Below are 12,781 nucleotides of genomic sequence, written 5' to 3' on the forward strand. Positions count from 1 at the left end.
CAGAGAACTCAGTATGTCCTAGGCCTTGTCTCCCATAGTTTTAAATCAGAGAATTTACCTTGTATTCCCTATCTTTTTCTTTAAGACCTGAAGCTGTCCTGAGGCGTTCAAATCGTCTGATCCAAGTGGGCCTCGAACTTGGTTCAAAGTCAACTGGTCCCGGTGGCGTTATCGCAAACATATGCTCCATATCAACTGTGTGGAATGGCTGTAGCTCGTTAGCTACTATGGCATGGTCAGGAATCAGCCTCTTGTCTTTATCCTCATGACACTCAGCTTCGTTCACCAAACTTCTATAAAGTGTTTGAACTGGTCATCAGATTCTTGCGACACTATCTGTCATAGGTGTAATACTTCTGACACCATGTATTGTTGCCCTATTATCCTCATAAATCAAGACAACAATGTCCAGCAACATACTCGAAACTTAATTCTACTTCCTCTTGCCCTTGTTTCATCTACACATCCAAACGCACAGTCCACAGTTCTACCCCATGCCATCTTCTATCATTTTATCTTTTGTGGAGATGTTTGCGTTTCTGGAGGAAACCAAACATGAGGGGTATTCCAGTTTGATTGTGGGGACAGTGAGTTGCGGTGTTGGGATCCGACAGACCACAATGAGGCCTAGCATAGTCTTCTGGCATAGTGATCAATGCAGTAGGATGTGACTTTTGGGGCTTCTACAATAAATCCTACCCAAGGCAGAAATATAGAAAATTCTACAGGGTTCACAAACTTTCAAGCACCACTGTAGCTGGTTTCACAACCATCTTGTACACCTTCCCTTTAACTCTTGCTGATACCTTTCTGTTGCAAATCACTGCTGACACTTCTTCACCCACTCCACCCTGCCTGCACTCTCTTCATCACCTCTCTTCTGCACTCCCCGTTACTTTGGACAGTTGACCCCAAGTACTCATACACCTTCATCACCTCTACTCCTTGCATCCTTACCATTTCACCTTTCTCCCTCTCATTCACACGTATGTCAGCAAATTGCTGATACAACTTTTGCAAAATATCAAATCTGGCTCACGTTCATACATAAAGCTAATATAAACCTAGGCAAGGTTTATGCGTTAAGCAGCCTGTGTGAATACAGTTTTATAGAGTAAAATGCAGGACCCACAGTTGGCAGAACTATCCTGTCAGATTATCAAACACCTTTTACTTAATATTTACATTAAAGAAGTGGCTAATTCACTCATGTTAATATTTTTGATGTTAATGAAGTGGTTTAATAATTCAATCATAAATACAGGCATAGCTCTGACTTTGGATGGTTTGGAGATAAAGCAAGAGGGGCAAGATTGAGATGGTTTGGACATGTGTGGGCGAGAGATGCTGGGTATATTGGGAGAAGGATGCTGGATATGGAGCTGCCAGGGAAGAGGAAAAGAGGAAGGCCAAAGAGGAGGTTTATGGATGTGGTGAGGGAGGACATGCAGGGGGCTGGTGTGGCAGAGGACAGGAAGAGATGGAAACGGATGATCCGAAAGGAGTAGTCGTAGTATATATACACACACACCCACACACACACACACACACACACACACACACATATATATATATATATATATATATATATATATATATATATATATATATATATAACTGCCAGTCTGCATGGGCTAGCAGTTAGCTTAGCCTATCCCGCTTCCATGACCTGTCAGACCACCCTCGGTGTTTCCTCTTCAGGCACAGCTCCAGTCAGTCCTTGGGCCTACAGCAGGGATAGGCAACATGGTCCAAAAAGGTCCGGTGTGGGTGCAGGTCTTTGTTCCAACCAAGGAGTTACACACCTGAGTCTACAAATCAAGGTCCTTAGCAAAGACTATTGGTTGACTAATAGAATCAGGTGTGTACTGCTTGGTTGGAACAAAGACCTGCACCCACACCAAAAGTCAAAGTCGAAGTCAAAGTATCTTTATTGTCCCTTGCAGGGAAATTAGGTTGCAGGCAGTATAAAAACTCTCATACAAAGACAAAACATACAAATCCCAAGGTGGAATTGACAACAGGACATAGTGGGCAACGAGAATCAAAGTAAGTCAAATATAAAATATAAAACATATAAATATAAAATATACAGACCAAGGAAACTAGCGAACTGCAGACAGCAGATACATTCTATCTACTATTTAACAACTGGATGGCAGTGGGGACAAAGGAAGCCCTGTATCTCTTAGTCCAAATACAGGGCATCCTCAACCGACGACCTGAAGGTAACAGTTCAAACTCTGGCCGAAGGGGGTGACCTTGGCACCCCAAAAGGGAAGTAGCCTTTCTGAACACCCTCCTATTATAAAGGTTAGTAAGCTGGGCTTGGCTTCTCCCTGAAATCTTGCTAGCCCATTTGATGGGTCTATCAAGCCGTTTTTTATTGGCCAGAGTCAAGTTACCAAATCAAGCCACAATACAGTACGTTAAAATTGTTTCAATAAAACGTGTATAAAAGAGAGTCATCATCTGGGAGGAGACATTATATGTCCACATTTAATGTCCACACCGGACCTTTCTGGACCATGTTGCCTATCCTTGGCCTACAGGATGCAGCAGACCAAGCTCCCTCAACCTATCCAATGCTAGGTCTCCAAGCCAGACACCTTCGACACACCTCCCCGCACTCCACATGGCGACACTAAAAACAGTCAAGGCTAGGCGAGGCCGCCGCCTCACCGCCCTCGGTGTTACCTCTTCGCGCACAGCTCCAGGCAGGGCTGTGGTCCCTGGGCCCACAGGACGACCACCCTCGGTGTTACCTCTTCGCGCACAGGTCCAGGCAGGGCCCTGGTCCCTGGGCCCACAGGATGCAGCAGACCAAGCTCTCCCAGCCGATTCAGCACCAGCTCTCCCAGCCATCAAACGAAGACAAACTTCGACGCAGATGTGGACAAAGACACTGCATGGATGGTACTGGGTGAGGCCGCCGCAAATGTGAATTCGCGCCGCCATAGTAGCAGTAGTAGTAGAATGTATATCATTTTGACTGATTATCTTTACCAGGTCTCAAAATCAGAGTGACCATGACACAATTAAGGGACACTGATATGACGATATGTAGCTTAATTATTAGCAGCTTAATTGACTTTCTTTCGGCTTTTTGAGACTGAACATGCAACATGTCACCAGATGCAATGAATGTGATGTTGTTTGAACTTTGCCATTGCATTAAAATATTGTGGTTTGAGACTTAAAAAAAAAAAATATATATATATATATATATATATATATGTGTGTGTGTGTGTGTGTGTGTGTGTGTGTATATATATATATATATATATATATATATATATATATATATATATTAAAAGAAAAAGAAAAGCCATTGGCCAGTCAACTAGCTAATACCTAGGAGGTATTCACTAACTGCACTTGACATGGCATGCACTCATGGCCATGATATCGTGACTATTTAGTAACGGATGTCTGTAGGCTGACACACAAATATATATGCAAAAGTGAGAAAATGTAATTTGTAAGTTGACTAGTGGCATTAGATGAGCTTCAGAAGACACAGGCTCGCAGGGTTAAATCAGAGTAAGTTCACACTGAGCCTCTCAGGAATGACAACAATTCTTATAGGTTTATAAGTGTAATTATGCCTTAAACTTGTCCCTCCAGATTATATCTTTTTTTTGTCTTTTTTTTTTTTTGCAAATGTTTATTCTCAGGGCAAAAGCTAGTGGAGGTAACAATTCAATTTTACCTTCAAGGTCAACAGGAGAGCCTCTGCATCACAAAATCAACCCCATTCTGATTAACATTCCTGACCATCTCCAAGACACGGCATGGACTGCTTTTAAAAACCAACATTATGACTCACTTGCTATACAGTAATGACACTGCTGTTATGAAACACATCCACTTACTGGCTGGAACGGCATATAAATTATTTGGGGAATAGCAGTTAGTTCATCCGAGGCATTCCGGTAGGAAGCTCTGTATGGCAGCAGTTTCGAGATCCTCTGGAGGAATTTTGTGGCTTTCTTGGCGCCTCTGGATGGAAACTTGTTAATTGGCTGTAATTTTTACAGTGGGGTGTCACTTTGTGTGATCTGCAAGCTTAGGAGTTTTGTGGAAGTGGAATTAGTAGGGACACGGGTTATAAACCTTACCTCAATCTCCATGCTCAGTTTGACCCGTTCATGCAGCGTATTTTCACAAACATGCTGTCTAAGGTATCGTTTTGTCCCCCCAGAAAGAAGCTTTTACGCTGTTTGTGATGTCTGCCTTGACCAATACTGACTGTTGTGAGGATTAAACTTGGACGGGCTAAACTGCTGATTTTCTTTATGATAACCAGGGGGCTTAACTATACTTCTTCCCACTTGGAATCCCACAACCCACTGTATACATTTTAAATTCCTACGTGCTGTTTCAGCAAGGAGGTCCTGGGTTTGAGCCCCAGGGTAGTCCAACCTTGGGGGTCATCCTCTGTGTGGAGTTTGCATGTTCTCCCCGTGTCTGTGTGAGTTTCCTCCAGATGCTCCAGCTTCCTCCCATAGTCCAAAGAGTCCCATAGTCCATGTAGGTCAGGTGAATCAGCCGTACTAAATTATCACGAGGTATGGATGTGTGTGTGTGTGTGTGTGTGTGTGTGTGTGTGTGTGTGTGTGTGTGTGTGTGTGTGTGTGTGTGTGTGTGTGTGTGTGTGTGTGTGTGAGCCCTGTGTGATGGCCCGGCAGCCTGTCCAGGTGTCTCCCTACCTGCCGCCCAATCAGAGGTGTAAAAACCAGGTCCAGAAAGTAAAAGTCCTAACCACGTATTTGCTCCACTCCACGACACCAGCAGATTCTAGTCAACAGCACTCCTCAACTAGGTAGGGAAAACCAGCTAATGAAATCAGCTGGTTTAGCGACATGGTTGGAGCAAATACACGGTTTGACATTTATGTTCTGGACCTGGTTTTTACACCTCTGTGCCAAATGACTGCTGGGACAGGCTCCAGCATCCCCGCGACCCTGAGAGCAGGATAAGCGGTTTGGATAATGGATGGATGGACTGATGGATGGATGGATGGAATAGACTTATGTGAGCTTTTCCAGCTAGGTAAATGGGACCACAACTGAGTAATATGCCGGTTTTATATAACTCAGTCCAGTGACACTGAGCTTCGTCACTTATTGTGGTGGCTGGGGTTGGACCTACCTGTTTTGTAAAAGTGAACTGGAAACTGGATTGCTCATAATTCCTGGGTATTGAGCGTGTGTGGGGGTAAAATCACATCTCCTCATCCTATGCAAACATCATTTCAGTTAGTCATATCCACAGTGGGTGAAGCTTATTACCCCCCTTAACAATTACTGCTGTTTGTCTGCCCTTTATCACAGCCACTGAGTCAGTTTGCTTCAACCACAGACACATTTCAGGTTATCCAGCTCTATCTGAGCACACTGTGTATTTGGGTTGTAGGCATTTTGTATGCTGTTTGTTAAACTGTAATTTTTTTTAATCTAAATGAGAGCTGAGCTTATGTAATTTTATAGTTTTACTTAAATATACAATTTAATTCACTGGTGACTTGGAGGTTTTTTTTTGTGGTGTTTTTATTGTGCTCGATACTTAATCGTTGGAAACATCTGCCAGAACACTCTCTGGGAATGAAAATTACGCTCTGGATGCTGTCACACAACCAGCGTATTGGGAAACATCCCTTTACTCAGACAGACTCACTGATGTTCTCCTTCGTAGTACCAGAGAGCTCCGTTTTAGTCCGGCTCTGAGCTGCTCAGCGGTTCCTGTCGGCGCCTCCACGGGGCCCAGCTAACCTTACATGGTGGCATTATCAGCCACGGACTGTCCTGATGTGACGGGTCACTCCATTTGCGTTTGCAAAAGGGACGACTGCCTGCTGGCATGGAAGGATTTGGACAAAGCCATCAGCAATACACCCACCTCTCCCAAAATCAGGCCTTCTTCAAGACTCCCCACCACAACAGGATGCTTGGGGGCTGAATAAAGGCATGGCAGGGGCAAATGCATTGACTTGTTGGATTATACCACCCCTCAGCACAGTTTCTAAGCCAGTGTCCTGAAGCCACTGGATGTGAAGAAACAACCCTCACACTGTACACTGTTCACTTCTCTAGCTGTCTGAGAAGGCCTGTGTGTGTGTGTGTGTGTGTGTGTGTGCGCGTGTGAGTGTGAGTGTGTACATACACACAGGGTGTTGTGATGCGTCTAGTGCAGCAGTGTGTAGTTGGAGGGAAGGTGCATGTGTTCTTCCAACCCGCTTGTGTCCTTCCTGCTCTTAGCTTGCTGCCGCTGGCTAGCCTTTGTGGCGAATAGGGAAGCATCCTAGCGTGTAAGCCTTCCCTTGCCGGTACATAGCCTCTCCTTCACCAAGACTCCTGCCAGGCCTCCCCGTGGCCACACATGGTAATTGGGGTCTTGCGGCCCCAGGCTAACTTGGCAGGGGATCTCGGAGCAGCAGTGGGCCCCTGAGATATAGTGTGCAGGCCCACCCTGGTGGACACGGCCTGGCACCTATCAACCACTGCCCCGCTGCCTTGTGGGTGAGTCTGGAAGACATAAGGCTAAGGGAGCTTACCCCAACAGAAAAGCAAGCTGTGGTGGCACGCTTCGAGGCGGTTTCCGAAAAACTGGATTTCCGGCAGCCCCCTGCAGTTGTGTGGAGGTGCCGGTCGTCTAGGGATCCCTCTTGCCATCGGAACCATCTCCTCTACAATCAAGTCATGTGGCGTTGGGAGAAGCGCACCCCCCATGCCACTTTAAAAACCATCTCTGCGCAGGTATCTTCTGCTATCTGAGTCCTCAAAGGACCCACAAATAGAAGAAGATGGTCATCATCGGGCACGATGGACAACCAGCAAGCAAGCAAGTGCGCGTGTGTGTTTGAGAATTAATAATGGTGAAATTAACAGTTTGAACCAGTGCAACTTTAGACTTTATCTCCCATAACAGAAGAAGACAAGATCAAATTCTCTGTTTATCAGTTGAGAATTGATGCTTGCAACTGTCTACCCAAAACCCGCAGGTTGGATTTAAAGAAACACTTGAACACTATTGTCAAGTAGCACTCTTAAAAGGTGAAATTATGAAATACGAGATTTCGAACATTCCTATAGCATCAAACAGCTATTTGCTATGTAGATAGTGGAGTAACGGAGTCCCGAGTAGAGAATGATGTCACACTCCCTCTATGTGTGTTTTGTAATCCAAGTTTCTCTGTTCTGGGGCGTCCAGGTGGCGTGGCGTTCTATTCCATTGCCTACCAACACAGGGATCCTGGTTCGAATCCCTGTGTTACCTCCGGCTTGGTTGGGCATCTCTACAACACAATTGGCCATGTCTGCGGGTGGGTAGCCGGATGTGGGCATGTGTCCTGTTCGCTGCACTGGCGCCTCCTCTGGTCAGTCGGAGGCACCTGTTTTGGGGGGGGGGGGGGGCTGGAGGGAATAGCGTGATCCTCCCACACGCTACGCTCCCCTGGTGAAACTCCTCACTGTCAGGTGAAACGAAGCAGCTGGTGACTCCACATGTATGGGAGGAGGCATGTAGTAGTCTGCAGCCCTCCCGGATCGGCAGAGGGGGTGGAGCAGTGACTGGGACGGCTCGGAAGAGTGGGGTAATTGGCCGAATACAATTGGGGAGAAAAGGCGGGGGGGATCCGAGTTTCTCTGTTCTTTGTTTTGGAAGCTGGTCCGGCTGCGCATGTGTGTTAGTGCACATGAGGTAGCTAGCATTAGCAGGACAGCTAGCAAGCTAACAATGACCTCACGTGGATTTAGGTCACTCGGCAAATCGAAGAAACAGCTCCTTACCAAGCTGAACACATTACCAATGTTAATAACAACTCTTTACTGTAAACATCAATATTTCAACCAACCAAATAGTCAAATAGCTTAGAACACAAAGGGGGGGGGGTTGGTATGTATCACCTTTAAACTTAGCAGTTAAGAAGTAAAATCTAAAATAGGCAAATGTCAAGGGCATAACATACATTTGATATTCAAAGAGAATATTCTACAAGTATAGTGAAATACATTGCAAGTTAAACTCCTCGTGCGGATAGAGCATACAGATAAAGTATAAAGCATAAAGTAGGCTTGGATGGACTTTTGTACACATACCGGGGCTTCAGGCGTACTCTTTGTGACGGGACCTGTGCTAAACTAAGGAGCAGTTTGCTCTTTTCGCTCGGTTAAAAGTTAGACACCCCAAACTTACGTACACTTCCACAGTCTTCGCAGTCATCGTACCCTGACTTCTGCACGGACCTTCTGACCTCCATGGAGAAATTCTCAAATTCGGGCTTGACTGTCCTGAGCAGGGTCAAAGTGTTGAGGGACGCATAGGCCTGCCTTGCCTCATTGTCGAACTTGTCTCCTCTCTTCCAGGAACCGTTTCCTTAAAAAAATAAAATAAAAAACAGGGCAAGAACTGAACAGGGCAAACAACCTAAACAGAACCATTAAAGTACTGAAGGCACAACTGAGTCAAAGTATCAGTCTGCAGGCAGAGGCGGTCGTACCATAAGAGGAGGCGTTGAAGAGGTCAATGCTGAAAAACACGTGACTGCCGTTGGTCAGCCTCTGCTTGTGGGCGGCGAGCATGATGTCTCTTATCATGTCGGCTTCCATACACATGATCACCACTGCAAAAAGATGACACAAAAAAAAAGTAAGTTTGGAAGTGAAATAAAAAAAAAAACTTTCTGAAAGTTAGCTGGGATTACATTTTCAACAGTGTAGTCTTGTCAACATACATACAAGGTGTAGTAACATTTACACAAACACATTACGGAAGCTCCCCTTACTATTTTCTGTTTAGACCTATATACTCTTTGTGTCTTATTTCAGAAATGATGGCCTGAAGTCTTATTTGTCTGTGTCCTGCATAGTAACCTTGTATGTAGCAACCTTGTATGTAGTAACCTTTGTATGTAGTAACCTTGTATGCAGTAACCTTTGTATGTAGTAACCTTTGTATCTAGTAACCTTTGTATGTAGTGATCTTGTATATCGTAAACTTGTATATAGTAGCCTTGTATGTAGTAAACTTGTATGGAGTCGCCTTGTATGTAGTAAACTTGTATGTAGTACCTTTGTAAGTGGTAACCTTTGTATGTAGTAACCTTGTATGTACTAACCTTTGTATGTACTAACCTTGTATCTAGTAACCTTGTGTGTAGTAACATTGTATGTAGTAGCCTTGCATGTAGTAACCTTGATATGTAGTAAACTTTGTATGTACTAATCTTGTATGTAGTAACCTTGTATGTAGTAACATTGTATGTAGTAACCTTTTATGTAGTAACCTTTGTATGTAGTAACCTTCTATGTAGTAACCTTGTTATGTAGTAACCTTTGTATGTAGTAACATTGTATGTACTAACCTTGTATGTAGTAACCTTGTATGTAGTAACCTCATATGTAGTAAGCTTGTAGCTGGTAACATTGTATGTAGTAACCTTGTAGCTAGTAACCTTGTATGTAGTAAGCTTGTATGTAGTAAGCGGGGGGTCCTGCATGGGGGAGCATTATTCATAGCATTTCATATGAAGGCCAGATGAAAACAGCTGAGGGTAAAACAAGGCTCGTTTCGTCTGATAAGAGGGTTCATGTTTACCAAACCTCGGCTATTTAACATCATATGGCAACGTTATGACCATGTTTGTGAAACGCCACGAATACAGGACGATCATCGACACATCCAACGCTGATATCACCGCAGCATTTACACATGAGGACGGTTTCAGTGACACAGCCTGATGTGTGCCCTCTCATTTGTACTCTCTTTTTTGATACCGACCAAGTATTTAGCCTTGCTCAGCGACCCCTGACAGATGTCAGGACCACTCTGTCATGTGACACAACCAACACGTTGCAGCTGACAGCTAACAAACTCTTCTAGAATGGCCCTATGTTCTTCGTGAATGCAAGGTTTACAGGTTTTACACAACCTAGTAAGTTAATATCACCCAATATCTACTGTTAACTCCAACACGTTGGACTGATAGAAACGTTTCCCTTGGTACACCTGGACTTAAAAGATAAACAACAAACAAATCAGGAAGTAGAATTAACGTAGATAAATAAGGGGTGCATGTGAAAATGCCCCCTGAGTGCCCCTGTTAATAAGGAAGATTCAGAGTGTTGCTGGAACATTCCTCATGACTCTGTCACTTTAACGCACCTCCTGAAATATCCCTGGAGTCAGTGGGACAAACTTCACTTCAGTCCGGCAGCACTATAGCACCCTTTAATTACACCCGGCTCCTCACACACTGCTGGCCCTGTGTGTGCTCCCCAACCCATTCCACGGGGTAGCACTTGCAGCCAGCAATATTTCAAAAATCCTGGATTTACTTTCTCACCAGGCACTTACGTTAGCTACAAATGAACTCAGGAATGCTACGGGGGGCAGCACATGGACGCACTTATTGAGGGCTCACAGTGCATTTTATGTGCCCTGGGTTCGCCATGAAATCGTAGAGTGAGTACATATGCAAAATAAGGGACTGTTGTGCCAGTTCGTAATACCATGCTGCTGCAACAAGGATGCCGGCGGGGCAGATTAATGCCTCCAGGTCTAATTCCTGGCAGTATGGTGAGAAGGTTACAGAGGGTTGAGTAATGTTTATGAGGTCTCTTCCCAGTGATGACACTCTGTGACTGAGCTGTCACCTCAGAGCAAAGGTCACTGCACGCAATGTGATTGATTGATTGATTGATTGATTGATTACCCGAGTAATCAATTAATCAATTGGCTGATTTGCCAATAAAATGGGTGTTTTATAAATTAATTGACCAAACTGCTGTTGGTTTGTGAAAGTGCAGTCAACAGCGGATATTTAAAACATGATCAAACTGCCTGCCCCCGTTATAATTAACCAGTACTGCATTTGGGCTTGAGCCGTTTGTGGCCACGCAGTAAAAGCAGGTCACTGACCTGAAACCGTGTGTAGGGGTCAGGGAGGCGGTTCTCTCCAAATACAGAGATTTTATACAGGCCAGGGATTCCTGGAAGTGCACAGGTGCATCATGTTCCCCGCTGAGTGGCTGCTTGCATGCCAAAATATTGTTCAGTCAATGGTAAAAAAAAAAAGGCTTTGTGAAAGAGAGGTCGCTGGAGCACGAGACACAGAGTCACATACATTAACTACATCACACATGTCTTGTCGAAAGGTCACTTGTAAACTGTGGTGTGTTTTACTCCTAACTCAAAACACTGCACATTAAGCCTGGATGCAGTAACGTGCAGCGGTGCTGAAAGTGTTTTGTGAGTCTGTGGCAAGCTGCAGCATGGATACTGTATGGATGTCTCTCACTGAATATCTTACATTCATCTCAAGAGTGGCTTTGCCAATCCCAGATAGCATCCGGATGTGGGACACTTCAGGCAGTGATGGGGCACTGACGGCCTTCTTCTGGTCCTGAGAAAATGGATGTGAGCCTGAAGTGGCCCACATGTATCATCGCAAATATGGCTCAAATATGCCAAATCAAATGTGGGCCTTTTTTGGCAAAGATGTGGTGCTCTTGGCAACATGTAATCTGGATGTGACCCTGAAGTGGCCTGTGTGGTAAATGGTGAATATGGCCCAAATATCACAAAACAAATATGGGCCACCTTTAGCAAATATGTGGCACATGTGGCATTGCTATGGCTTGGTTCTGGTCCAGACCTGGCAAACAGGAGTGGACCGCCTAAGCGCCATCATTCCACGCGGTATGCAGGCCGGATGAAGTGTCGGGTGTGGGACGGGTCCGGGCCACAGCAACTTTGCTATGTGGTTATAGAGTTCTGTCAGGCCTGAGAACCATCCAGCAGGATAAAGAGGTCTTCGTATGTAAAGGACAATGCCTCATTATCCTCTAGTACAAATGAATTTGTCAATAAAGCTTGATACTTATTCCAGATGGTGCCTGCAAAACCACATGGATGGCTGTATGGGTTGCATTTATATAGTGCTTTTCTAGCTGCAACAGCTCCTCAAAGCGCTATACAATCACTCAGTATGTGTATTTGTGTTTTCTTGCCATAAACCTGTGTGTGCTCTATGCAACGCCGTGGCGTTTGCAGCTTCTTCATAGCAGAAAGGTAACAGAAGTTCATGATAATAACACAGACATTTCAAGTGGGCTGTGGATCGAAGATGTCAGCTTAGCTGGAAAAATTCTCAGTGATGTCTTCAGCCTCGATGGCGCAAAGATCCCTAACTGAACTGACACGAGGCTATGAAGAACACCTACAAGCTATGAAGCAGCACACATCCAATCATCAGCATGTCGTTGCAGGAACAGAGCAAGTAAGATGCAATGTATTATACAGAAGTGATATACTTCACTGATATGAATTTACACTTGTTTGTCTAAACCTCCGTACCTCTGAAAGATACACACATGGGCTCATGCTGTCACCGGGTGTGGGGTTTCCCCAGCATATGGCTGTGGTGACGCAGCGTAGAGTGTGGTAAGATGGAAAACATCAGAAGATGTGTCAGTTGTCCTTGAATTACATCTTTTTTCACAAGCCCCCATCAAATATATGCTGAAGTAACTACATCCAGCCTTCTCCACCCAATTGTTGGTCAGTGAAAAGCCTCACTGCTTTTGTTGTTAAAATCTCATAGGGAAGTACACGGTGTGCCTGGAATATAAACTTGTGTGCCATCCAGTACACTTTTGCCACTCTGCACTATTAAGCATTTATGTTAATTTATGCAAAAAGCATTTCTATAATATTGTGATGTCACTGAGAATTGTTCTAGCCAGAGGACTGCAGTCAGTAAGCTCGTTATCAGTAATGG

At 44.6% G+C, this 12,781-nt stretch overlaps 1 protein-coding gene across 1 annotated transcript in view; it reads right to left on the minus strand.

The window, feature by feature from the left end:
* Positions 1–12,781, minus strand: part of npr3 (natriuretic peptide receptor 3) — a 117,163-nt gene that overhangs the window by 48,268 nt on the left and 56,114 nt on the right. Inside the window, exons 2-3 of the mRNA XM_056279015.1 lie at positions 8,501–8,623; positions 8,201–8,376 (exon numbers count right to left, since the gene is read on the minus strand). Of these exons, the coding sequence (XP_056134990.1) occupies positions 8,201–8,376; positions 8,501–8,623 (299 nt within the window). The remainder of the gene's footprint in view (positions 1–8,200; positions 8,377–8,500; positions 8,624–12,781) is intronic.

Source organism: Lampris incognitus, chromosome 1 (genome assembly GCF_029633865.1).
Source record: "Lampris incognitus isolate fLamInc1 chromosome 1, fLamInc1.hap2, whole genome shotgun sequence".
Lineage (NCBI taxonomy): Eukaryota > Metazoa > Chordata > Actinopteri > Lampriformes > Lampridae > Lampris > Lampris incognitus.